The following is a 27,926-nucleotide window of genomic DNA, read 5'->3' as shown; positions in this document are numbered from 1 at the left end:
GACATAGATAAGTATTGCACTATGTGACAGTGTCTGTGTGTGCGGCACGGTTGACTAGACATTGTGCTATAGGCTTTAATTATGTCTCTAAACATACTAATAGTTCAATAAGTCAGTAAGTCGGAACTACTAAAATGAATCTTCGATTTTCTTTCTATGTTTTGTGGATGACTGTGATAGTATCAACTTTCCTGACTTGTAAGTACGATTACAATGCTCAAATGTTATTCCTAATGTTTTAGACACATTCGAATACTTCCTTAATCTTGATAAAGAGACGAGATCGCAATGCAGGAACTTTAATATATAACCAAAGTAATAGCTCATTTTTTAAAATGGACCAGTTTATAGTCAATTTCGTTTAATTAGTAGGTGAAATAACTAGCAAATAATATAAATAATAGAAGTGTAGAATAAATGACGCCTATTATTAGTATTTTTCCAGTAGTCATTTGAGATTTCTTTAACCGCATCGAGACGACTTGACCGTTGTACATTGTAGATCACCTTGGGCTGCGTAGCCGAGTAAAATATTACAAAACAGCGTCTTCGGACTCGAAGACAAGCCTAAATATTTGTATTTATTAACAACTAAACATTTGTTACATTGCAAAGTAGAGAGAGGAACCATGAGATATTGGCTGAAATGGGCTTCAAGTGATATGATTATCAAATAATCTTCTTTTCTAAGCAGGGCTAAGCCCCCACCACAGAACAGGATATATTTAGGAGTCATTTTTATTTTAACAATGCATTGAATAAATAATCTTTTAACCTTTGTGTTTCACATACAAATATTTTTGTTTAACGGTAAATCAGTAATGTGCTGTATCACTATTACACTGGCTGACTGGAGTGGATGAGGGGGGGGGAAGACTACTGGAACATACAATGTGGCTCAGCAGAGCCAATGATTCTATTGTTATTTTACAAAGTGTCTCCATTAAAAAAATTATATTCTCTGAATCAAAATGAAACTGGTCCCAACCCAAACTTATATATATATATATCTTCTTATTTGTGACCGTAGATGAGCACATTTCTCATATCGTATCTAAGACTAAGACTAAAACTGCTTTATTGATCCTTACGGAAATTTGTTGTGATTACAAGGACTCTTTTCTCATATAAAGACAACACAACAGAAAAATACACATAAATACAACAGACAACATAAAGAGTTCATTCAGCGAAAACACACAGGTTTCTTGGTGCATTTCATGTTCCCTGATCAATGAGTGGCGGTGATAGAGTCTGACCGAGTGAGGTACGAACGAGTTTTTGTACCTCTCCGTTCTTGTTTTGATTGACAGCAGTCGCCCACTTCGCGACGACCTGACTTAGTTCTGATGGAGAGGGTGGCCGTTGTCTTCCAAGATTTTTTCGATTTTTCTTAGGCACTTTTCTTCAAAAAGTTCCTTTAAATGTGGTAATGTTGTGAGTGTAATTTTTGATGCTTTTTTTTAATGATGTTTTCTAGACGTCGCAACAGTTTAGATGAGGCGTTGCCTTGCCAACAAGTTATTCCGTATGTTAGCAGATTTTATATAGTCGCGCTGTAGAAAGTCTCAAGGATATTCTGGTTTAGTTTAAAGCTATTGAGTTTGTAAAGAAAAAAGAGTCAACTTATTGTGCATGTCGAATCTGTTTATAATCGAACCAATCGCGACGCGATCATTTTGGTAATAGTAACCGCTGGTCCAATTGACCTGATTCGATGGATTATATAAAATTACTAATACAAAATGTATCACATCTCAAAGTGTCATTATTTACATAATAACACATACCATGTAGGCCACGTACTAATCACCTACGGCTACATATAGAACTGAACTTAAATCTCATCCCTTTAATTTTTGCTACAGCAGGCGCCTCTGAAAATGAAAAATCCATTCTCGAGGATACAAAAGCCTATTTGATATGTACAGCTCAAGTAGCAGTTCAGTCCTTCACTTGGCAAGTTCAAGCCTCCGACATCTACATCAACGTAACCAAGTGTTATACCAATGGCAACTGTACTTCCAGTTTTCCCAACTACAGATCCATCTACATATCCAATATGACAGGAGGTGCATGCACCCTTGAACTTCTCGTCTCGCGAAACATGACCATCTGGAGGTGCGTTGTAGATGACCAGACCTTAGGCCCACCTTTTACCATCAAGGCATACGGTAAGTAAAAATGAACATTCATCAAAATACCTGAGTGGAAACAAGGAACAGAAAAAAAAGGGGGGGGGGATACTCCAGTGTTGGTTTATCCCTTTATCCCTTTATCTCTTTATCTCTAGTATCGCTTTTCAACAACGCTTTGATGAAAACCACTAAAGCAGAGTTTTTACTATTCACTTATTCTTCATTTCTTCTGGATAGATTGCGATGTATTAAATAAAATGTACAGAATACTTTCAAATGACAGTTCTCAGAAATCTTTGCAGTGTTGCCAATGTAGCATCTTCCTTACTTCCTCATCTAGAGACTAATTTTAGAGACCATGCCAATCATACTTTTTAAATAGTAGAGAATTAACTCATGTCATAGATGGTTTCTGACTGTGTGGTATACACTTTGCACTTATGGACCGTATCCCCACTTTGAACCAGAACCACTTTCATCGCCCTATCGTCTTGAATTTTGGGTTATTGTTTAAAAATATATAGATATTGTAGTATGTTAAGGGAGACAACTCAACGATATACAGATGTTTAATCACAGGAGGATATGACAAACACATAGAACAAGGTCTGCCTTGAGCACGGCCTCTTTATCAGTTATAGTCTTGGGCGGAACTGACCATTTTCTTGTCTAATGTCCGCATTCCTTTCTAGTCTAGTTCTTAGCAGTGCACCTTTCGCAGAACGAGATGTTGGTGCACATCACAGAGTTACACATTAGAGTTACAACAATGTAACATGTTCACAATGCAAATATTGTAAGACAAATTTCCTAATTGGTAATATAGGTTGTAAAAAGGGAGCATACAAACTTTGAATTATTAAGAGGTTCAATCAGTTAGTCTGTTCACGTTTTAGAGGTTCTAATAGTTGGCTATGATTCTGTCACCAATGTGGCTTAATTTATTTTATTCCAGTGCTACCAGAAAACTTCAGATGTAACACGCCTTTGTTTGCCCAATCCAATACCACGCTGTCCATTACGTGCAAGACTGACCGAGTCTTTCCCGTGCCCACATGTCGTCTGATCCAATTTGTAAGTCTGGTTTAGATAAGGAGTATTTAGAAGTAATAATATTGAAACAAAATTTAAAAAAAATAATAATTTACGTTTAAAAACAAAGAACCTGAGTCTACGATACATACGTATTAGAGATGGAACACAAACATTTGGACATTTTCATACATGGCGGCAAAATATACATCAACTATAAAATTTATAGGAAAAATATTAAAGCCGTTTTTTTTAGATCAGCTTCCAGTTTCTACCGTCCACCTTCCTCACATCCACCAACCTACCCACCCTCCATGAAGTTCTGACTTGAATAGAGGTTTTGTAAAAAATAGGAACTTATCAGTACAGGATCTATTTTTGTATTGGCCTATTTAGTATTACGAGAAGCTGCAATGAAATAGATCGTCACTCGAGCAGAGAGAGAGAGAGAGAGAGAGAGAGAGAGAGAGAGATTAATTAAACTAAAGAAATTTTTAGAGCCAAACTAAATACATAAATATTAAATGAAACAATATAGCATTGAAATAAATTTAAATGAAACAATATAGCATTGAAATAAATTTAAATGAAACAATATAGCATTGAAATAAATTTAAATGAAACAATATAGCATTGAAATAAATTTAAATGAAACAATATAGCATTGAAATAAATTTAAATGAAACAATATAGCATTGAAATAAATTTAAATGAAACAATATAGCATTGAAATAAATTAAAATGAAACAATATAGCATTGAAATAAATTTAAATGAAACAATATAGCATTGAAATAAATTTAAATGAAACAATATAGCATTGAAATAAATTTAAATGAAACAATATAGCATTGAAATAAATTTAAATGAAACAATATAGCATTGAAATAAATTAAAATGAAACAATATAGCATTGAAATAAATTAAAATGAAACAATATAGCATTGAAATAAATTAAAATGAAACAATATAGCATTGAAATAAATTAAAATGAAACAATATAGCATTGAAATAAATTAAAATGAAACAATATAGCATTGAAATAAATTAAAATGAAACAATATAGCATTGAAATAAATTAAAATGAAACAATATAGCATTGAAATAAATTAAAATGAAATAATATAGCATTGAAATAAATTAAAATGAAACAATATAGCATTGAAATAAATTAAAATGAAATAATATAGCATTGAAATAAATTAAAATGAAACAATATAGCATTGAAATAAATTAAAATGAAATAATATAGCATTGAAATAAATTAAAATGAAACAATATAGCATTGAAATAAATTAAAATGAAACAATATAGCATTGAAATAAATTAAAATGAAATAATATAGCATTGAAATAAATTAAAATGAAACAATATAGCATTGAAATAAATTAAAATGAAACAATATAGCATTGAAATAAATTAAAATGAAATAATATAGCATTGAAATAAATTAAAATGAAACAATATAGCATTGAAATAAATTAAAATGAAACAATATAGCATTGAAATAAATTAAAATGAAATAATATAGCATTGAAATAAATTAAAATGAAATAATATAGCATTGAAATAAATTAAAATGAAATAATATAGCATTGAAATAAATTAAAATGAAACAATATAGCATTGAAATAAATTAAAATGAAACAATATAGCATTGAAATAAATTAAAATGAAATAATATAGCATTGAAATAAATTAAAATGAAACAATATAGCATTGAAATAAATTAAAATGAAACAATATAGCATTGAAATAAATTAAAATGAAACAATATAGCATTGAAATAAATTAAAATGAAACAATATAGCATTGAAATAAATTAAAATGAAACAATATAGCATTGAAATAAATTAAAATGAAATTAAAAAAAAAAAAAGAATGGCATTTAATTTAAGAGTTGCAGTGACATTTTTCTTTTTTTCTTTTTACCAGCCAGAGACAGGAGCGTTGGGTATATCTCAAGTGACCTACAACAATCCACCCTCGAAGATCAGACCGTCTGACTACAGTACAGAGTGCACCTTTGAGATAGACTTGCTGCCCTTAAACCACACGACCACGTTAAACTTGACTGTCACCATGTTGGCAGTGAAGGATGCCGAGGAAGTGTTCGATGCTGTAGTGCTCCCGTTGAGTGAGTCCCTCTTGATTTGAAATGATCGATCTGGTCTGTTTAGCTTCACGACAAGCAGCATTAGAGAGTAACAACATAATGAATAAGTCAAATGTATTGGAATAGGAAGAGGTTCGGTGGCAGAGTGGTAAAGCGCTTGGCTTCCGAAACGAGGGGTCTAGGCGTAGTCTGAAATTTTTAGTTTTTGGAATCTTGAGGGCGCCTGTGAGTCCACCCAGCTTTAATGAGTGCCTGGCGATATTTGGGGAAAAGTCGTTTGGTCGTTGTGCTGGTCACATACCATCCTCGTTTACCGGTGGCCACATAAACAGCTGAGCTTTACGTCAACTTCCCCATAGATCGCAATTTTACTTTTACCAACCTTGTTTCACTATGACGATTAAAGAATAGCGCAATAGTCTACTAGACTGTCTTGTTAATTATATTTTCTTTCGTTTTCTAATGTCTGATATTAAAGTAGAATTTTGCATCTATTCATAATGCAAGGTCGCTCTAGCACACTACTCTGGAAAAACTTTCAACACAGCTTTTAAAACAATTCAAGTCCCTTAACTCTATTTTTACATCAAGCAAGTATTCAAATATAAAAATAAAGTTTATTCCCCTTACATTTTGACAACGTTCACCACCATAGTTTGCTTAAAAAATTAAAATATTTTGGCATTAACGGTCCATTGCATCAGTGTATTGTGAATTCTCTGATAGGAAGAGAACAAAATGTAATAAAAACAAGGTTACAAAGACAGTTTGTGTAGAAACACAAACTTAAAATCGGCCCCCGAAGTGGTCCACCCAGGCAGGCTTCAATATTTTCAGAAAGAACATCCAAATGAAATTATATCAAAGACAAATGAGATATAGAATGGAGAAAGAAGGTTGACAGATCTTGTGTAGTGCCCCAATGGTGCAGCAGATCAAAGGATAGGTGCAAGTGAATGCAAAGTTAGATGTGAACCTGGCCTAACTAGTTCCCCTTTCAGACCTTGTGGTCTATAGGGCAGATGATGTAAAGTTCATCTGTTTTTGTGGCCTACAGTTAACGAGGGTGGCATGTAGCCAGCACAACGACCAACCGCCTTTACTTTTCCCCCAACTAATGTCAGGTACCCATTAGAGCTGGGTAGACTCAGAGGCACCCAAGGATTCCGAAGTTGAGAATCCTAGTCTTCACCAGGATTCGAACCCGGGACCCTCGGTTCGGAAGCTAAGCGCTTTACCGAGCCTCTCCTGGTCTAACTAAAGTCTTATAAATAATGTAATTTTTTTGATAAGGATCAATCTTTTATTTGGATCACTAGTTCCATCACAATATAAATTGTTCAAGAAAAATAAAGTTTATAAGATTACTATTCGTTTTAAATTAAGTCTAACTTATAATGCATACTAATTAGCTTTTTCTCTTTAAAAAACTGCTTGCATAACTGATTTTAAAAATTAGATTTTTCATTTCAGGAAAAAAAAAAGTAGTCGTTGCATCAGAACTTTGAATGGTCTAAAATATTGTGATGTCGGATTTTCAATATCTTTTCTAGTTTACGAGATCTAAACGGGACGGACGGACAGACGGTCAGACGGACAGACATTTCACACAAAACTAATAGCGTCTTTTCCCCTTTCGGGGGCCGCTAAAAATGGCTCTAACTCAACAGCAACCTCAAGGAACAGTCTTAGGTTCACTACTATTTTTAATTTACATAAACAATTTACCAAATTGCATTAGTTCAGGAACAAAAGTCAGAAAATTCACAGACTATTGCATAATATATAGAACAATAAAAACAACACAAGATACAGAAATTTTACAAAGAGAATTAGATGAATTACAGAAACGGGAATCAAATTGGAGCATGTCTTTCCACACAGAAAAATGTCAGTTATTAAGAGTAACAAAAAAACTAAAACAAATTAATTCTGGGATAGTAAGTGTATGAGTTGTAAGTGTCTGGTAGTGCAGTGTGTGTGCCTGTGTATGAAATGACCATTGGACCTTGAGTGTACATGGTTGAGTGAACAGCAGTGTGTCAGGACTGTGTGTAAAAGGAGGTCAGTTGAGAGAACAAGTGGCCGGAGTAAAGAACATAAATAGAGACTAATAAAATCATTGTGTTTATTGAAGCTCATGTTGTTTTAGTCTATTACATGGTGTCAGATGGACCGACTCCACCCGCCACAACCGCTGGAATTAAATGGCTGAAAATTGGAAAAGGTTCAAACAATCCTTTCAGATATATTCGATAGCAAGTGGACTGGATACAAAAAGCAGAGAAGTACAGTCTATGACATTATTGCATGTGATCGGCCAAGAAGCAGTGCAAGTCTATAACACTTTCCAATGGACGGATAATGAATGTAATGAATGTGAGATAGGTAAGTCCTTCCATACACTTCACTGCATTCTTAATAAGTTCGAATTTGCTTGTGAAGAATTTCTGAAATTTTCTAAAAGCTGGAGATTTAAGCACATTACGTTTAGCCCCAGATTTCCAAAATCTAATGGTATGGCAGAACGGGCCATACAAACAGTGAAACAGCTTCTAAATAAAGCTAGAACGTCGGGTCAAGACCCATATATGGCCTCTTGCAATTTCGAAATGCTCCATGCCCTGATGGACCTTCACCTGCACGGCTGCTCATCGGCCGCCGTCTGAGGACTAATCTTCCGACAAGGGAGGCCTATATCAGACCTCAAATCTCAGACAAAAAAGAAAATGCTTGAAAACAAGAAAAAGTAATCAAGCAAAATATTATAACAAAACATCGAGACGCACAGAGCGACCACACATTCAGCCTGGGAGCAAAGTGTGGATGCAAAAGAAGCCTGGCGATTTATGGGAACCAGCAGTGGTCATCTCAGAATCGGAGACCCCAAGATCCTACTGGGTAAAAACACCGAATGGGATAACATACCGAAGAAATAGAAGAATGTTAAGAGACACATGTACAAAATCAAGGGTCATGCATGATATTTTTTAAATGGACACCCCAGAGACAGTCATTAATGGTCAAACCACACAGCCAGAGAACGTTAGAGATACAAATGTGCAACAGGAACAGACTAACACTACCAATCCGCCGCCAGTAATAACTCGATATGGTAGGCAAGTTCGGCCACCAGTACGTTACCCTGACGCAGATAATTAGATACATGCATATCTTTTTATTATTATGCAATTTCGATAAATTAATGTCTATTTGTAAACCTAGACTCTTGTTTTTTTACTACACATTTTATAATTTATATTGTTACTATTGATAATATTATCAATTGAACATTCTGTTGTGTTAAACATGTATTCAGTTTACTCATTTGTTTATAGTGAGACAGAAAGCCTGTGTATGAAATGACCAGTTGACCTTGAGTGTACATGGTTGAGTGAACAGCAGTGTGTCAGGACTGTGTGTAAAAGGAGGTCAGTTTAGAGAACAAGTGGCTGGAGTAAAGAACAGAAATAGAGACTAATAAAATCATTGTGTTTATTGAAGCACGTGTTGTTTTAGTGGGTCTATTACAAATTCCACTTATCTTATTCATGGTAAACCAGAAACACAAATTAAAAACGCAAAATACCTAGGTGTTATAATAAAAAAAAACTGTCATGGAATCCACATATTGATGAAACTAAAAAAAAACAACAAACAAAGCATTAGGGTTTATTAAAAGAAATTTCTATAAATCAAATAAGAACATAAAACTAACATGTTATTTAACCTTGGTTAGGCCAATAATAGAATATGCATCCTCTGTTTGGGACCCCTCAATTCAAGAAAACATTAAGAAACTGGAACAGACACAAAATAGAGCAGTGAGATTCATCATATTCACATTTGACTACAGTAACACCTTTCGTAAATTCACTAAATTTAGAAAACCTTCAGGACAGAAGACGCAAAAGTAAAGTAGCACTTATACATAAAACACTGAACCATAATCTTCAAATACAAAAACAAAATCTAATAAAATACTCAGAAAGACACAAAGATAAAGGCACATTCCTCGTCCCATATGCTAGGACAAATTTGTACAAATACTCCTTCTTCCCTAGTGCTATTAGAGCATGGAATGGGTTGCCTGAGCTAGCCAGGAAAACCAGTGACTTGGCAGAATTTAAGTCATTGGTTAATATGCATGACTGAATGCATGACGCGTAGGACGTAATCATCTTCCTTTTCTGCAGTAACGTCTGTATTATATAAGATAAGATAAGATTGCTAACAAGTGGGCTAATTATTTAGTCCCTCATGTTTATATTTCTACTTCTATCCCAGCATACCCAGAGGCGGTAAAGGGCAATGATTGCCCTGATGACTACATTAAGTCTGGAACAACGCCCACTTGTAGTTGTACATTATCTACAGTTGGCACGCCACCAGGGAGCGTTTACTGGTCTTCGATAAATGCTGCAAAAGTTGAAACCACATTTGAAAGTAGCGCGCTGAGCCAGTTGGTCATCAAATTCAACTCTTCCGGTAATGATACAGATCTTTTACAATATTTTACATTCCAGTAATAGGCAAATATTTTTTACTTCATTAAAAAAAAAATCAAAAAAAAATCAATCTTACATGCTTATTTAAGTAGGCCTATGCGAAAAGATTTTAACAAAAGCAACAACTGCCGAAATGGCAAAGCAATAAAAATAAAGTGAGGTTATATTTAGATCTAGGTTCATATGGTTAGAAGCGACATTATTAGTTCCATCATTACTGCAATTTGCGACAAAATAAGGTTTTCTGAAGACATAATCGTGAAACCTATTAGAGAGCAGCTGGATAACATTTATATTTCCTAATGTATTAAATATATCTTTTGCAGTTGCCTAGCTAAGGTGGGGGATATAGGGGGAGAATTAGGAAATCCTCCAGGGCCCCCTTTTGAGTGAGTTTTTGGAAATTTTTTTTACATTAAATATTAAAAATTACGTCATTTTCTCATGTCTTGATGTCAAATGTCAAAATGCAGGGGGCTCCTAAAGAGGTCAAGCCCACCGGGCCCTCAAATGATTGCGAATTTCTAGCTACGCCACTGATCTTTTATGTAATCTCCTTCATTGTTCAATCCGCATCTCCTGATTTTATTTGTATTTTTTTCACTATAGAATTACATCCGAGATATTACTGTAGCTCGAAGTCGGCAGTGCTGCAACAAAAGATTCCAATAGTTTATGAACCAAAGTTTGCTTGTGAGTATTCTGATTTAAGGTGAATCTCTGTATCTTTTCTTACTCTTCTATATCTCTATTCCTTATCTCTTCTTTCTCCTCTCTCTTTCTCTCTCTTCTCACAAACTCTCTCTCTTTTACTTCTCTTTCTTTTTTTCTCTCTCTCCTTCTCTTTCTCTTCTGTCTCGCTTTCTATTCTCATTTTTCCCTCTCTCTTTCCCTCTCTTCTGTCGGTCTCTCTCTTCTTATTCTCTTTCTCTCTCTTCTCTGTCTCTCTTTCTCTTCTTTCTCTTCTCTCTGTCTCTCTTTCTCTTCTCTCTCTTCTCTCTTTCTCTTCTCTCTCTTCTCTCTGTCTCTCTTTCTCTTCTCTCTCTTCTCTGTCTCTCTTTCGCTTCTCTCTGTCTCTTTCTCTTCTCTCTCTTCTCTCTGTCTCTTTCTCTTCTCTCTCTTCTCTCTGTCTCTTTCTCTTCTCTCTCTGCTCTCTGTCTCTTTCTCTTCTCTCTCTGCTCTCTGTCTCTTTTTCTCTTCTCTCTCTTCTCTCTCTCTTCTCTCTCTCTTTCTCTCTCTTTTCTCTGTCTTTCTCCTTCTCTTTATCTTCTGTCTGTCTCTTTCTCTGTATTAACCAACGCTTTCTTATACATTTTCTGTATTTCCCATTTCAAATTAGTGTCTACAAGATAAACAAAAAAGAAGTTTTTTATTAAGTAATCTTTATTTAAAATACATAGATTTGATAAGCCAAATTGAAAGGATATCTACACCATTGGACACATCACATGCTATTAACAGTGCTTGATTGAACTATAAACAACTTAGCTTGTTTAGGGGCTCCGGAAATGGTGCCTGTCATATTTTCAATTACTTTGAAGAAAGGTCAAACAAAAAATCACCTTTGATTTATTACAAAGGACCCCATTTCTAAATAAGCAAAGGGCCTTATCAAGTATAAATCCGGTCCTGATAATAAACGTGTTATTGACGTATCATAAGCACATACATCCTCATATAATTTAGAACTTGGAGGGGGGGGGACACTCAATTCTTCTCTTCCAAAAGACCCGGACAAAAAAAAACTTCCGTTAAGAGTAATTCACGTATGTTTGTATACAAGTCAAAAGCAAGTGACTTATACAAGGCTGGGGCAATGGGAAGTAACTAATGTACATGTTTAAATATCTTATTCTATATTCTTAGTGATTTTAATAACGACTCTACAATATCAATGTAACGTAGGCGTACTTATTTTCAGTTGGCCCAAGTCGAGTCAACCTGACTCCTCTGACCAGCCTGGATGTCCAGTTTTCGAACACCACATCCGTACAGTTTGTCTGCAACGTTTCCGTGGGTCAAGTAGTACCAGGGGTCATCTTTCATTTTATGGTCACTCCAGGAGGAGACTCTCTCAACTGGAACTTCCAGGAGATCGACTCGTTCTACGTGTCTTCTACTTTCACTTTCAGGCCATCGTCCCCTGGAGCCTTTGATATCACTTGCAATGTTCAAAATGTCAAGTTTCCTACAATCTCAGCCCAAAGCACACTCACGGTCAGGGCTTACGGTAAGTGTCATCTGTTTTTTGTCAACTCTTCAAGCCTTTGGTATGTACTAAATCACCTATGATATTTAAAAATTCAGAAGTTAAGTATTGGTCCTATATATATGAGCCCCAAAGTTATGACCGGCCTTAGATTACTGGAAGCCCTAGGTGGAGTGAATTGTGTTGCTCCGAATTGAAAAAATATAAGCACCGAAAAACTAAAATTACGCAATTTATTAAAAGCTTAGTGACTCGAAGAACAACATTGGGCACAAGTTTAGCTATTTTTTTCTCTAAAAACAATGTTTTGTTTCCTTTGTAAGGCCTTAGGTGGTTTCCTTGTTCTGTCTGTGCCTAAGGGCCTGCCCAAAGTACACTGAGGTTGTAGACTTGGGCAAGGATCATTAACTTAACTTATAGTGACTTTACTTAACACTGCTGATAGTGTCCCGAGGTTTGACTAGAAGATTAATTGTAGCTATAAGTAATGGTTCTTCCAGCTAAAAGGTAACGAATGCCCAATTAAATGAATGTTTAAAACTTACGTTTGTTTTTACTATTAAGTTTTAAAAAACCATTAAAGTAATAGTAAAAACAAAACTAATTGCTGCATCCACACCATCTAACTACTTTAACGAGATGCTCAATTCATTGTCTCGATTTAGTCTTGGTTAGTTCTGGGGGATGCGTTTGTGGCTATAAGAACACTTTACACTATTTATTTGTGACGCACTGATTGCTGTAGTTTGCAACGCATTAATAACGCACCCAAAGCTCTGAACATATAAAGTAATAATCTGTAATCCCATATCTGGTTTTCATATATGACGTTGTAATTTAGCTTTGCAAATTATAATGCATTGCTGTTTGCTTTCATATAGAATCTGGCAAACGTTTTCAATTAAAAGGGAATTTTTTTTTTTGTTCCAAAAAAGGTGTTTTTTTTTGTTTTTTTTAAATGTGTAAATGTTATTTCTCCAACACCCATTCTCGGATCAAGTTGAAACTATGTACAATTATTCAATGACATAGACAAGACATAAATCAAAAAGAAAAAAAAACTGTTAGTCAATTAATTACTGGAAATAAATTATTTTGTTTGATACCAGCAAGAAAATGTAATCCTTCGGTCTTCACAGATACAGTGGTTCTTTCCCCCTAAAGTAACTGAACACGTTATTTCTCTCACTGTCGTATCAGCTTGAGATCTTAAACACTTATTTATTATACCAGTCAAAACATGAATCAATTTTAAAAATTAACCAAATTATTCAATAAATTATTGGTAATTTATTATGTTGTTTGAGATATGAAATAAGGGAAATAACTTTACGTTATTGAGAGATATAATTTAAAGGGCGGAGTTCTTTTCCTAAGATAAGCTTTTCTGTGTGTGTGTGTTTTTGTGGGGTTTTGTTTATTTTGCTTTTTTTTTTTTTTTTTGTTATTGCAAAACGTGTTTTGTTTTTGTAAATTGAAAACTGTTTGAAAATTGTTGTTGTTCCAGGTGGTACAGCTCGCGCTCAGTTCGACTCCCCTTCCACGACTACTGTGAACCAATGCTCACCCACTCAAATACTCTGCGTCGTGGACGTGAACCAAGTCTTTCCAGGCACCACCGCCCACATCTACATCAACGACGAACTTAAGAAAACTGTCGCATCCAGCGAGAGAGATTCACGATATCTAGTAACTCACCAGTTTGTCCCGCCGTCTGTTGGAACCTTCACCTTGTACTGTGTCGTCATCAACACGCAGACAGGGATAGAACTTTCCAAAAATACCACGACCTTAACAGTTTCAGGTTGGTTTTAGAGGAGTTTAGGACCTTGGTTCTTTATTGGCATTATACGTACCACGTTTTTCAGGAAAGGCGTCGTGGGAGGACAATTTCCTTTTAAACTATAGGAGCGTTACAGCATTAGCAATTGTTATAATGTTGCATTTAATTAAACAGTCGATATGTATCACTTTAAATTTTATTTAAACAACTTTTCTGATTATTTACAATAACAAGAAAAGAAAAACAAACTCAAATTAAAAACCAATTGCATATTAAGATTTCTAATGGTAATTAAAAAAAAAATCGGGTTATACAGTTTATAAGATTGGTGGTTGTCCTTATGAGATTTTTGGATAAGTCTTTGAGGCGTTTGTATAGTACTAGAGAGGTTGACGATCTAGTGGCAACCTTTTTTTTTTAAAGTGGTACCCGATTACATATGGGAAAAAAAGTTTTTAAAATGCTTTTCGTGTTAATATTTTGTAGATAGTGAGATTCGTAACAATATAAAGGTCATTTGTTTCTGTGACCAACAGTTAACGATGTTGTCATGTGGCCAGCACAACGAACAACCGCCTTTACTTTTCTCCAACTAATGTCAGGTACCCATTGGAGGTGGCTGGAATCAGAAGCGCACAAAGATACCGTAATTTAAAATCCCAGTCTTCACCAGGATTCGAACCCTCGGTTCGGAAGCCAAACGCTTTACAGCTCAGCCACTACGCCTCTAGTCAATATAGAATTACATTTAGACCATATCTTTCTACTGCCCCCATGCTGGAAGAGACACAAACGATTATAATAACGTGTACACAATACGTAGATGTTTTTATGGTTATATGGGAAATCTTATTTGACATTTTCTACTCTAATAACATAAGGAAAAATCACACTAAGTTTGACTAGTATTTAGTTGGAACTCAAATCTAAACCTTAAGTGTTGGTTAGGGGAATTTCCCCGAGTAGCTCTTCATTGGCAGAGAAAAGAAAATGCCCGGGGCTTTGGGACCATACTAATATGTTTAAGGAGCTTTGTATGACAAAATGACATCCTATATGCTAAGCTTGTGGAGGGAGTCAGACTCAAGGGAGCCTAAGAGTAACCTACAGAGATGTCTGCAAGCAAGACCCACAGGCATCAACGAAAGTTTGTGCTCAAGACCGGACAGCATGGAGACAGACTGTTCGAGCTGGTATGAACCTAGCAGAGAGCAAAAAAAAAAAATGCCTTAGTCAAGAGAAAGAAAGCTAGCCTTAAAACCAATTCACACGCATGCACGAACTGTGGCAAACTCTGCCACTCCAGAATTCGGGCCCGTCTCATGACAAAACTTAAAACCAGAGACTGGGTGCATCCAATGTCTTCCTCGGCAGAAGGAGTTTTAAATATAGTACGATTAATTAAGAATTCTAGTACATTTTTTTTTTCTACCACCATGAATTTATAACAAAAATTAAAAATAAGCAGCCGAAACAATGTGGATATTAATGTGAATTATTTATTCTAAAATTAGTTTTTATTTCCATGGCTTCACAGAAAAGCTTTAGGAGACCATGTTTTGTTATTAATCAGGCACTGTTTGAGTGATCTACTTCTTTGATAATTACCTCTTTATTTTGTATTGATGCCTCTCTCTACTAGAACAAACATGTGATGCGAGCAATAGGAACATTTTGACGTTGAGTCTTGGCATAGGCCTCGGGGGCGCAGGGCTCATCCTGGTCATTGCCATTCTGGTGTTTATAAGATGGAGGCGACGCAGAATTGTGACAACGAGGCGGCCCGCTACACAGACGGTGTCTTTCACATTGGGTGATAAGGAAGTTAAGGTCATAGTTCATCCCAAAGGTGAAGGTGAGATGAGATTATTTTTTTTTTAATGTTCTATACCTTGTAGGCCTACTATTGTACTGTCTTATGATATAATGTTGACAGGCTGTAAATCAATAGTTCTTGTCTTAAGCCTGTCTTAAGTTATTTAAATTTAGTAGGAGCTCTACAATTTAAATTCATCGTTATGGGATGCATCAGTTGGAATGAAATGACGTGCATTAGCATCTTATGTCAATCATTCAAATGGCATGGGCGGTTTAGGTTAAAAAATTAAATTTTGCGAATAGAAGAACTCTAGATTCTCTAGAAGATTATCATTTATAGACATCATTGCAATTTCTCTGTTCTCCTTATGCATTTATCATGTGGCAATTTAGTGACTTAACTTCATGAACGAAATTTGCTTTATACCCGAATCCCATAATACTTAAAAAAAAAAGAAAATGATTATCTATGCTGTCTGCAAAGGCAACAAACCAGACTAACTTAAATCGCAGGCCCTATTTGTGTTGACTGGTGTCGATGCAGAGAGACATATAAACTATAGGTAATGCTTGATGCCTAGAGATACATAAATATTAAATCAAACTAATAAGCTAACAGATTTACTTCCCTTTCAAATAACCCAAAACTAGGTATTAACTCCAAATCTCGGCAACTCCACTTCTTCTTCTAGCCAGCTTTATTGCTGCTGAGCTGTGAGCTCTTTTGCAGGCTGTGCCAAGGAAAAAAAAGTGTGCTGTTTACTTCAGTTGTTCAGAACTGCCTTACAGGGTGTTAGGTGCAACTCTACAAATCTTTTGTTTCATACGTGTCTCTAGCAACCTAGTACGTCACATCCTAGGTTAAACCTCAGGCAGGAATGCAGAAAATGAGGTCAAACTTAAGGTCATTCTGATATTTCATTTGTTTTCATTTCTTATTGTTTTCAGTCGAAAGAGATGTTCTGAGATACGCGTCTTTCCCGGAACCTGTTCCTGATTACGCACCTCTGTCTGATTACAGCAGGGATTCTTTTGGAGAAAGTATAAGGACCAATTCTACCGCGCTGGCTTCCAGTCACAATTCTTACAGCTCTGCGAACGAGTCCATTTACAGCACCATTGAAGGTAAGTCAGAAGTCCGAGAGGTTGTGGAATGTCTTATAACAGTGTTTCTCAAACTGTGTTCCTCGGAACCCCAGTGCTCCTCGAGGCCTAAATAGGTGTTCCTTGAACTACTGGAATATTGAACTAAATCTAGATCTAGTAATCCACCAGGGGAACTAAATCTAGATCTAGTAGGCCAACAGGTGAACTGATCTCTCTAAAAAAAAATCAAAGTATTCCGCTAGTACTCCGAAATTTGCGAAGTGTTTCGCTAAGGAAAAAGTTTGGAAAACACTGCCTGATAATAATCAAGAGATAATGCAACATAGACCACCTAACAGGATGTAAATAATTATGCATATTTTAAAAAACAAAATGTATGCTAGGTGTGGAGCTAACAATGACTTAAACTCAGAAGATTAAGGATGAATGGTTTACCAGATTACTCAGACCTGCATGCAAAGTCATTATCTGCCTGGAGTTTATTTAAGTTTTGGCAAGGGGTTTTCTTTTCCGCAGCCTTCGTGAGAGCTCTCTCTAACTCTTTTAGAAGCCATCCTGATCCAGATGCTTTCCTCTATGCAAATGAGGGCGAAATGGCGCCTGGATTGATCTTTATATTACTTACTGTAGGGCAACTTTTTTACGCCTTCCTGTAAACTTGCCCAAAAAAGATCGCCTTTGGTTGTCGACTTATACTCACATACGATATGGCTTGTGTTGTTGTTGTGTTGTTTGTATGTGAGAAAAGAGTACTTGAAATCACAATCAATTTCCATAAGGATCAATAAAAACGTCTTAGACTTAGTCTTCGCTTAATGGTTCTCAAACTGTGGTACGAGGACCCGCAGGATCCGCAAGACGAACTTACGTATAATTTGAATAATAATCAACTCGCCAATCAATACTGTTTAATATGTCTAATACGGACTATTTTAAGTTCTATGACAACCTAAACCAAAGACATGATACCTTTAGTGTGTGAACATACTCAATTCCCATAATAATACAGAAACAGTTTATTGAAATATCCAGAAACGAGAAACTGAAACCAATGTCTGAACAAAGTTACCACAAATTCTGGTTACACAAACAGATTTCAATTGTATATCCTGCAGTGTGTATCATTGTATAGAAGTTGTTGACTGCTTTCACGTCAGCCTGATACAACATGTATTCATTGCCTTAAAATCCTCATCACAAATAAAACAAACCAACAAGAAATATGGGCTCGTTCAAATTTGCGGTTTCCTACTTACAAACATTGAACCGGACACAAATACACTCATAAAAACTCATCAACCTAATCCAATTTTTTAAAAGTTTCATTTTAAACAAAAGTAATAGTCTCAATAAACACCCCTCCAACAAAATGGCTACCTATCCAGAGGAACGAGTTCGACACCCGGACTCGAGCAGAGTTGTGTTTACTGAGCGCCTAAAGGCAGCACTGAAAACCTTCTCCCAGATACCCTCTCCCCCCAATGGTCCACAAAAGAGATTGAACCATAGCGCACTGAGCGATGCTATAAGCATTAAAGTTGCGCGATTTAAAAGCGTAAAACAAAATATCCATGTTGAATGCACATGATTAGGATGTACTAATAAATAATACAATTAAGGCATTAATAGAGGTCTTGATGTATATTTCACATATCCAGTTTATAGTCATACAATGTTCTCAAATATTAAACTAAGTTGTTTAATCGAATTTTTTGTTTGTTCTTTCGACAGATTACATCAACCCAGTTGACCACAAGTGATTGAAGCAGCAATACTTCTGTATTGAGATCAACATGTTTTCTAATAAGTTACAACCCAAATAACAATTGACTAATAAATGACAAAGAACCAATGACCAAAGGCTCTTTAAACTTTTGCAACAAGAATACCCTCGAATATTAAAACGTATCTATACTGTACACAAACAGTGTTACGCTATATACATAATATGATTACAGTGCACGAATTCTGAGAACTATCAATGTTACACATTATGAAATATTGACTAAGTATCAATGGCTTGGAGAGTTTCGTTACACTCACACATGGTCTACATGTAATGTTGAATACATTACGATTCGTCTGAAAGATAAAATTTAAAAGGGGGGTTGGAATAGAATTGAAATTTATACATGGATATCTTGGTACCTATTTCACCTATTCCTTAGTCTGATGAATCGTTGGGGCACCACACATGATCTGTCGACCATCTTTCTCTATTGCAGCATGTATCATTTGAATAATTGTTAGTTTTTTCTTCACCTACCCAGTGTGTGCTTGTTCACACGGGGTGGGAGATGTGTGGCTGAGAGGTTTCAACCTGTTTTTGCCTTGGATAGAATCTTTTTCAATGACAGACCCATCCATCTTTTATGTTGTCTTCCCATCGCTTTTTCCAACTTCTTCTTTTTCCTGGTACTGTTCCCTGAAAGAAGGTCTATACGAGCCCTGACGACCTTGTGATATTGCTATAAAGTTTTAGTTTGTGTTTGACACAGTGGCTAGCAGGTCATCCTGGGTTCCGATTGCCGTTGTGATACTGTTTCTAATCTCTTCGTTTGAGATGTGTACGTATATGCTAAAGGCTTGGTAATATGTTAAACATTTGCTTGGCACCGGTTTCTTGTTTATTTAATGGATGTTTTAGATATCACCAAACAATCTAATGTAAATGTCTCCTGATTCTGTTGTGTACAAAATTAAACTATGTGAATACACTCATGATTTAGGCCAGATGTTTAAAAATACAATTGTGTACATATGTAGTATTATAGTATTTATTAAAAGCATATGCAAAGCTATTCCATTAGTTGTCAAATCAGTTGGTTATGTCTTTACAAAAGCATTATCTCTTGTGTTTTGTTTTCAATAATTTAAATATATTACTGCATATTGAAAACGATTGTTATATAATTTTTGTCGTAAAATATTTTTTCCCTCTGTAATCATGCAAAGGTATTTTAATGAAAGAAAAAAGTAAATGTATAATTCAATTCTAGTTTCAATTCTTCTGTTATAGTAGTTAAAAACTGTAACCTTTTTACACGTAGATTTTGGAGAACTTGGAAGAATCCCTGATTATAGTTACCACTTCCATTGTCCTTCTTTAAACTAGACTCACTATATATATTATTTTAGTCTTAGTCTTAAGTGTTGGTACACGTAGTTGAAAGCCATATGGCAACAACGGAAGAGCGATCTGACTAGATCGCGTAAGACTTGAATAGCTTTATGTTTTCCATTTGTTTGATTGCCCATTATTTGAATTTACAGTTCTTATATGTTTTCTATGCTAGAAAATTATGGCTGATTGGAAGAAATTTGATCGTCTGCAGTGCTACTGAAGATTTAGGATGGATGTTGTTTATAGTCGTTGACCGTAGCCCCAAACTGCTGGTAGACAACTAGACGCTGTTGGCATAATGTAGTGAAACTTGTAAAAACTTGAAATCACTTGAATAACTTCTGTGAGAGCTATATTTAATATTTTTCATTACAATATTGACAAAATCAGGAGGGGCTGTGGCTGAGTGGTTAAACGCTTGGCTTCCGAATCTGGGTTCTTGGGTTCGAATCTCGGTAAAGAGTCAGATTTTGAATTTCGAAATTTTTAGGGCACCCCTTAGTCCACCCATCTCTAATTGGGGAAAGTAAAGGCGGTTGGTCGTTGTGCTTGGCCACATGACAGCCTGCTCGTTAAACGATGGCCAAATAAACAAACGACCTTCACCTCGTCAGCACTATAAATCGCAATGGAAATTTTACGTTACTTGACAAAATTAATTTGAGCTGAAATGAAATTAATGTAGTAATAATAAAACAATAGTATTTGGAACAAAATCTAACTTATTTCAAAAAGACGTCCATTCACTCTGGCAATCTGAAGTCGTCTGTTGTACCCGGGGAAAATGCCGCTTCTCTTGCATCATTCAAACTGCATTCACTCTATCACCATAGAAAAAATTACAAACATTCTCCATAGTAATATTTTCATTTAATTGCCCTGCCAGAGAGATAATTAATGTACATAGTGTGGTGTGTGTAATTGTAATTACAGTATAGCTAGACAAATATCATTTATCGTTTTTAAGTTTGTGTTTGAAATTCGGTGGACTGCAGTCTTAAAATCCTCAATAATCATTATAGGATGGTATGGTTTCTTCAGTATTTCGAGTTTATAAATGAGATCATCTTTCCTGTAACAATAAAAAGCCTGATTTGAATTCTTTCGTAAAATCCCTTGACATTTACACGCGTTCATTAATTAAAATCTCAGGCTTTTGCCTAATGAGTTCTGAAGTCAGAAAAAGAAAGCTCTATATTTTAAAGAAGAGAATATTCATATGGGTATTTCCCTAAAATAGTTTAATGTTTACAAATTAAAAACAGAAAATGCAATCACAATTCTCTATCATAAGCACATTAAATTGGCAAAATATATTTGTATCCGTATTTTCTCCATTTGAGAATGCAAAAATATGACCCCCCCCCCCAATCCAGTAGTCTCCAGGTAGTATAAGACAACGAAAGTGATACACCCCCCCCCCCCATTCTCCTTCTCATAAGTAATTTGTGCACGTTGCGTACTTCCTGGCCGGAAATGAGCTTACCTCCCTTCAGCTCACGCGGATTACTTATGGAATGCTAGTATGCCTTTAAAATCTTTTATTTTGATGTTTAAAAATTTAATGCTCTGATATCTGGCAAAGTTTAGACTCTTTCCTGGACATGGGCGTCACTTAACATCGTGAAATATATTGTACAAAAAAAGTAATATAACAAAGCGTAATGTCAGTACAAATGTTGGAAAAGAAAGGAATATCTTTAAGACCGGTATTACAAGATTGACTTGTTGGATTATATAAGATTCATAAGATTATAATGGGCAAAGAATGTTAAAGTTTGTGAAAACAAATGTATTTGCTACTGACCAATCTAACACAGGTTTTAACAATGGTTCTCAACCCGTTCTCAAACCCTGACACAATTGGTATAGCTCGAAGTAATCTATGATCCTAAAATATTGTTTAAAATATTACAAGTTCAAATAAAAAGATGCCACTTAAGTTACATCCAGGTGAATACTAGCAACTGTTTTTCAATAATGTAATTATTAAATAGTAGAAGTTTACGATAAAGTTGTGCAGGTCTTGGGAGGTCTTTGTCTTATTGTGATTACATTTTTGAGGACATCAATGGAGATATTTTTTATACATCCAGTACATCTAATTATAACCTCTTAGAGTGAAATCCCGGACGTTGAAAACTAAAGCTACTAAACAGATGGAAAATAAAGCTACAGACAAAGACAATGAAAACCGTTTACACCAAACTCCTGAATCAACCATTCCTTGTAAGTTGTAAGTTAAAAACAACGATCTGCTGTTTACCTATAATGACGTGTTAGCAGTTTCATACAGCCAAGGTAGAGACATAACAACAGGGCCACTTTGTTTTGCACTTAAAACAAAAGTACATGGTACATTCTGGTTCTGTCATAGTCACGAGACTTTTAATCTGCAAAAATATTGTCCAACAATCTGTTTCATGCGGTAAGATACATGTGTGTTTACTTTAGGGGAAGCTTTAGTTGATAGGCAGACTAACGAAAATGTGTTGTTAATTTTTGTATGTTTTTTTTTTAGACCAAATGTGCAAACATTGAGCGTTTGTTATTATCCCGTAGTATGTTGTGACGGTTGGGGGCACCACGCTTGATCAGACGGCCGTCTTTCTTTATTTCTCTCTGTCTTTAGCCAGTTCATTCTTCAATGTTGTCTTTCCGTAGCTTTCTTAGTCTTCTTCCTTGTACTGGTACTGTCTTAGCAGGCCATGATGAACTTTGTGATATGTCTCTTCTTCCTTGTACTGGTACTGTCTTAGCAGGCCATGATGAACTTTGTGATATGTCTCTTCTTCCTTGTACTGGTACTGTCTTAGCAAGCTATGATGAACTTTGTGATATATCACTTCTTCCTTGTACTGGTACTGTCTTAGCAGGCCAAGATGAACTTTGTGATGTGTCTCTTCTTCCTTGTACTGGTACTGTCTTAGCAAGCCATGATGAACTTTGTGATATGTCTCTTCTTCCTTGTACTGGTACTGTCTTAGCAAGCCATGATGAACTTTGTGATATGTCTCTTCTTCCTTGTACTGGTACTGTCTTAGCAAGCCATGATGAACTTTGTGATGTGTCTCTTCTTCCTTGTACTGGTACTGTCTTAGCAAGCCATGAAGAACTTTGTGATATGTCTCTTCTTCCTTGTACTGGTACTGTCTTAGCAAGCCATGATGAACTTTGTGATATGTCTCTTCTTCCTTGTACTGGTACTGTCTTAGCAAGCCATGATGAACTTTGTGATGTGTCTCTTCTTCCTTGTACTGGTACTGTCTTAGCAAGCCATGATGAACTTTGTGATGTGTCTCTTTTTCCTTGTACTGGTACTGTCTTAGCAAGCCATAATGAACTTTGTGATGTCACTTCTTCCTTGTACTGGTACTGTCTTAGCAGGCCATGATGAACTTTGTGATATGTCTTTTTACCTTGTACTGGTACTGTCTTAGCAGGCCATGATGAACTTTGTGATGTCACTTCTTCCTTGTACTGGTACTGTCTTAGCAGGCCATGATGAACTTTGTGAAATGTCTTTTTACCTTGTACTGGTACTGTCTTAGCAGGCCATGATGAACTTTGTGATGTGTCTCTTCTTCCTTGTACTGGTACTGTCTTAGCAGGCCAAGATGAACTTTGTGATGCGTCTTTTCTTCCTTGTACTGGTACTGTCTTAGCAGGCCATGATGAACTTTGTGATATGTCACTTCTTCCTTGTACTGGTACTGTCTTAGCAAGCCATGATGGCGACGAACTTTTCCTTTCCGTTATTTTTTAAAGTGATCAGCAGGTCATCAAGAGACACATTTGTTATAGTGATCCTATTTCGAATTTCCTCATTTGTGATGCGGTCTTTGAATTAGATACCTAAGATCCTAAAAGCATCTCAGTTCCATTGCTATGATCCTCCTCTTTTAATTTTGCGGTTAGTTAAAAGTATTTGCAAGCGTACAAGAAGTGGCCGTTTCCAGATTCTTACAACCTTTGCAAGTGACGCTGTGAACTTTGCGATTTTGGTCTAAAGTTCAGGTTTGGTTCATTCCTTGGAACGATGGTTCTGAGGTATTTAAAAACTTTTGACACTTGACAGCTTTACGTCTCCAATCCTGATTTCCATTTTTAGGCCCTGATTGCTATTGGTCATAATGTGTTTTTTTTTCGATATACTAAAGTTTAGTCAAATCATAGTCAATGTTAATCGCCGATTTTGCTTCACAGTTTTAATGACACACTATCACTATAAAGTAAGGTAAAGTTCCCCTTTCAGACCTTGTGGTCTATTGGGCAGATGCTGTAAAGGTCATCTGTTTCCGTGGCCTAAGGTTAACGAAGTTGTCACGTGGCCTGCACAACTTTTCCCCAAATGTCAGGTACCCATTTGAGCTTGTTGGACTCAGAGGTGCCCAAAGATCCCGAAATAAAAAAATCTCATTCTTCACCAGGATTCGAACCAGGGACCCTGGTTCTGAAGCTAAGTGATTTCCCACTCAGCCACCGCGGTTCCTACTGTCACGATAGGTCTGTTTATGTTTAACTATAAATTCGATGGAAACTAAGATTTTAATGTTATAGATGAGAAAGAAAGTCCCCATTAAATATTCAACAATTGGCAATTTTTCGTGAAATAGCGACAGTGTCAAAACAACGATCAACTTTCAGCATCTGAAGAAAGCCAAAGATCCTGTATACTAAGGGATCCGAATCTCGGAAAATAGGATCTGCAGAATAAACTTAACAATTTTTACAATTTTTTATAGTTTCGGTACTGAATGCAGTACAGCGGCATACAGTACTTAATAAAAGTGCTATATCTGTTCTACGGACAAACACTTGCATAAATTTTCATACATTTGCATAAATTTGTGTTGACTTGCGTTCTGACACTTCAACATCTTTCTTCATGTTTTGTCAGCGGTTCTACAATTGTTTTTAAGAGACTAGCCTATAGTATTGGAACAAGTTTTAACAATGTTCAGCAGATTAAGTTGAAAATATTTTAGATATCGGAGAATCATAGCCAGATGATATTCTGGTAATCTGAATAGGACTCATTTATGTTGAACTTATTTGCTAATAATAGCAATATCGATATAAAAACAAATTTAGAAACATTGTTTATTAACATCATGACAGTAAACAAGGTTGTCTAATTAGTTTGAATATATATATATATATATATATATATATATATATATATATATAATAGCTTGTTTATGTTTTCCTTAACCTACAGTGGCTTAATATAGTTGAGATTGTCCTGACAGTGTGAAGGTGTCCAGACTGTGTGACGTGTCCACAGAATCATTTCTGTATGTGTGTTTGTCATTTCACGTGTATCTGTGTTTAGAAGCTTGCCGTCGCTTGTATCTGTCATGATTTCCTTAAGCAGTATGCAAACAAGAAACACAAAATGACTATCAAGGTAGACTCACATTCTGAATGTATCTCGTTATAGTGACGTAGGTAAAGGTAAAGTTTTAAGAGTCCTACTGGCTTACTGAAATGTTGCAGGAGTTCTATGGATGACTAGAAAGTCAAGAAATGTTCCATGAGTAACAATTCATTCGAATGATTCTCTCCCCTCTATCACTATGTCAACTGCAAATTATCGAGACATGAGATTTGAGAATATGTGGAAACTGAATGTGGAAATGTGGAGACTGAATGTGGAGATATGAATATGAATAGTTAAAGCTGAGATTAGAACAACGAATGTGAATATGTTAGGACTTAATACGGAAATATAAAAAAAAAAAATGGTTGTGACATACAAAGACTGAATTTTTAAATTGAAAGCGAAATGGACCTCATTCACCAATCGTAAACAAACAACATTTAGTCACGTGATCTTATTGATAAAACAACGAAAAAAACTGTCACGTGACAACCATCATGAATTAAACATGAGATCGTAAATTATATAGAAGAGAAAGAGCACCACGTGGCTAAATGTTGTTTGTTTACGATTGGTGAATGAGGTCCATTGAAATTTAGAGACTGAATGAGGAAAAGAAATGTAGAAATGTGGCAAATGAATGTGAAAATGTGGAGAAGAGTATTGAAATAGGAAGACTGGATGTGAAAAAGTGAAACATGAATATTGAGACTGAATGTGTTCTGCATAGATCACTGTTTAACATTTTGATTGAACCGTAGCTCGGGATCGATGGTACACATTTATGTGATTGAAGTTTAGCTTTATCATTTGTTGAATTTTTTAAAATTATTTAATTGTAATAAAATTAAGCTTTATAGAAAACCATCTTTCTTTCTGAAAGCAATCCTTCAGGGAGCCACGCCAACCGGAAGAAAGGGAAGAAAGGGGGGGGGGAGGTATCTTGGAGAACGTTTCTCAGCAAACACTAATCTGCTCTATTGAGTTTCGAACTCCAGTGCCCTTGACAAGTGGCCAAGCGGTTGAATCAAAAGAATGTATTGGAAAATTTAAAAAATCACGTCCCTATCTAGAACAAAAATAACACACGAATAACAGAGAGATCTGGTGCTGTGTTTACAAATAAGTCGGTAAGACTCTTTGTATTTTTCTGACACTTTCATCATTGTCAATGTTCTGTTTTTTTGGTTTTTTTTTTGTTTTTGTTTTTGTTACACCTGTAACAGGATGAAACACAAAAGGGGAGGGGGGGAGAGACGGCGGTCAGGTAAGAATGGAAATGACATAGCTTTCGTGACATTCTCTCCCCCTGGACGATACAGCGGGTGACAATTAAATGTCTTTTAGGTAGTCCCTCCGAGTTGAAAAGGTTGAACTTGTCGCTGTAGACTAAACTTTTAAAAGATAGAGTGAACTGCTAGTTCTAAGAGTGGATGGATTTTAAAATGCTGACTAGAGATTTCATACATGGGATTATATTTTTGCTAACTGCTAACATAACATTTTCTTTGGGTAGGTAAAATCTACATACCGTATTACTAAAGCCATTTCATAATTGAATTTGAATATTTTGTAATTATGTCCAAACATCGTTATTGGAGATTGTCACCTAAAGCGGACAACTAAAAACAGCTTTTCGGTGTATCCGGTGTAAATAAAATAGGAAGTGTTGCCAAGCTAGGTAATTTAGAAGATATACGATACATTGTGTTCACTTTGTTGTACTAAACTGATTTGTAATATTTAGCTGGCACCTTAGATCCCTTAATATAGTGTCCTTGACATTGTTTAAAAGCGAAAATGTAACTTGAAAAGCTCAAATTATTATTTTGTACGCCATAGAACACGTGGTCAGCACCGAGCACTTTTATGTGTGTTAGCTATTTAAATCTGGGTTAGTTGAAGTTGTACTGATCAGAAGATGGGTTGCGTGTGTTTGGTATTACTTTCGAGTTCGTAGTAATGGATACACAGATCAAGACACTTACAATAAAGTAAATGAACACGTGTATACAGTGTGAAGGTTTAATCTAGAACGGGAACAGTCTAGTCTCAGTCACTAAAATAATAGATGTTACTACTATGAAAGCCTTACATCAACGGTCCGTTTAGCTATATCTACACTACTACACTCTAGTCTCGTTTTGAATTAATGTCGTCCTAATGGCGCGTTCACTAGCAGTCACCTAAAGTGCGCCTCTACATTGGTGATATGTGACAAAGCTGTTGGTGCGCATGATTTTTACTATTTGAAATTTTAAAACATGCCAAACAATGTCAAGGACTGTTGCAACTGCATACAAAGAATGGAGCTATGATTTTAACATTATCTCAATCAGTTGATATTCCTATCAACTGAAAATCAAGCTGAAATTCTGCAGAATTATTTCTTTTACCTGACAACACAAGAATCAACAAGGCTACAAAGACAGTGTGTGTGGAAAGTGGAAACACCAACTAAAAATCCCCCCCCCCATTTGGAAGACTTGTCGACCGTCTTTCTCTATTCCTTTCTTTCTTTTGCCTTATTTAAAGCCTGTTTCAATGGCAGGCCTGTCCATTCTTTTATGTTCGATCTCCCATCGCTTTCTCTGTCTGCCTCATCTTCTTTTTCCTGGTACTGTTCCCAAGGAAGGTCTTTACGAGCCATGAAGATCTTGTAATATGGCCATAGATTTTAAGCTTGCGTTTTCTTTCACGATAGTTAGC

General features: G+C 35.7%; 3 protein-coding genes across 4 annotated transcripts in view; 2 read left to right on the top strand and 1 right to left on the bottom strand.

Moving 5' to 3' along the window:
* Positions 1-19,511, top strand: LOC106057542 (uncharacterized). Of its 2 annotated transcripts, none has more exons than XM_013214783.2 (11): positions 1-198; positions 1,872-2,174; positions 3,094-3,212; positions 5,105-5,306; positions 9,573-9,773; positions 10,403-10,486; positions 11,715-12,023; positions 13,510-13,806; positions 15,428-15,640; positions 16,552-16,728; positions 18,442-19,511. In XM_013214783.2, exons 1-11 carry the CDS (start codon positions 135-137, stop codon positions 18,468-18,470), a joined length of 1,998 nt encoding a protein of 665 aa, XP_013070237.2. In that variant the 5' UTR covers positions 1-134; the 3' UTR covers positions 18,471-19,511. The 2 variants fall into 2 exon arrangements, with proteins under 2 accessions (XP_013070237.2, XP_013070236.2); XM_013214782.2 differs by having other exon boundaries at positions 1,869-2,174.
* Positions 19,512-22,503: 2,992 nt separating this feature from the next.
* Positions 22,504-24,724, bottom strand: LOC129926884 (histidine-rich glycoprotein-like). Its single transcript, XM_056033359.1, has 3 exons — positions 24,697-24,724; positions 23,365-23,582; positions 22,504-23,154 (listed from the first exon to the last, which is right to left on the bottom strand). Exons 1-3 carry the CDS (start codon positions 24,722-24,724, stop codon positions 22,504-22,506), a joined length of 897 nt encoding a protein of 298 aa, XP_055889334.1.
* Positions 24,725-26,525: 1,801 nt separating this feature from the next.
* LOC106057540 (uncharacterized) overlaps positions 26,526-27,926 on the top strand; it is a 31,805-nt gene continuing 30,404 nt past the window's right edge. Inside the window, exon 1 of the mRNA XM_056032976.1 lies at positions 26,526-26,729. Coding sequence (XP_055888951.1) covers positions 26,651-26,729 — 79 coding nt within the window. The 5' untranslated portion in view covers positions 26,526-26,650. The remainder of the gene's footprint in view (positions 26,730-27,926) is intronic.

The sequence above is a fragment of the Biomphalaria glabrata genome, chromosome 6 (genome assembly GCF_947242115.1).
Source record: "Biomphalaria glabrata chromosome 6, xgBioGlab47.1, whole genome shotgun sequence".
In the NCBI taxonomy this organism is placed as follows: domain Eukaryota; kingdom Metazoa; phylum Mollusca; class Gastropoda; family Planorbidae; genus Biomphalaria; species Biomphalaria glabrata.
This window is presented reverse-complemented; position numbering and strand designations above follow the sequence as displayed.

What these genes read in the sequence shown, in the direction of transcription:
- LOC106057542 (XM_013214782.2), top strand. Translation starts at nt 135, where the DNA reads ATGAATCTTCGATTTTCTTTCTATGTTTTGTGGATGACTGTGATAGTA. An exon ending in AGTATCAACTTTCCTGACTT is followed by an intron (nt 199 to 1,868) that starts GTAAGTACGATT and finishes TTTTTGCTACAG; the next exon opens with CAGGCGCCTCTGAAAATGAA. An exon ending in ACTCACGGTCAGGGCTTACG is followed by an intron (nt 12,024 to 13,509) that starts GTAAGTGTCATC and finishes TTGTTGTTCCAG; the next exon opens with GTGGTACAGCTCGCGCTCAG.
- LOC129926884 (XM_056033359.1), bottom strand. Translation starts at nt 24,724, where the DNA reads ATGAAGAAAGATGTTGAAGTGTCAGAAC. An exon ending in AGATGTTGAAGTGTCAGAAC is followed by an intron (nt 23,583 to 24,696) that starts GCAAGTCAACAC and finishes AATAACGGAAAG; the next exon opens with GAAAAGTTCGTCGCCATCAT. An exon ending in TAAGACAGTACCAGTACAAG is followed by an intron (nt 23,155 to 23,364) that starts GTAAAAAGACAT and finishes TTGCTAAGACAG; the next exon opens with TACCAGTACAAGGAAAAAGA.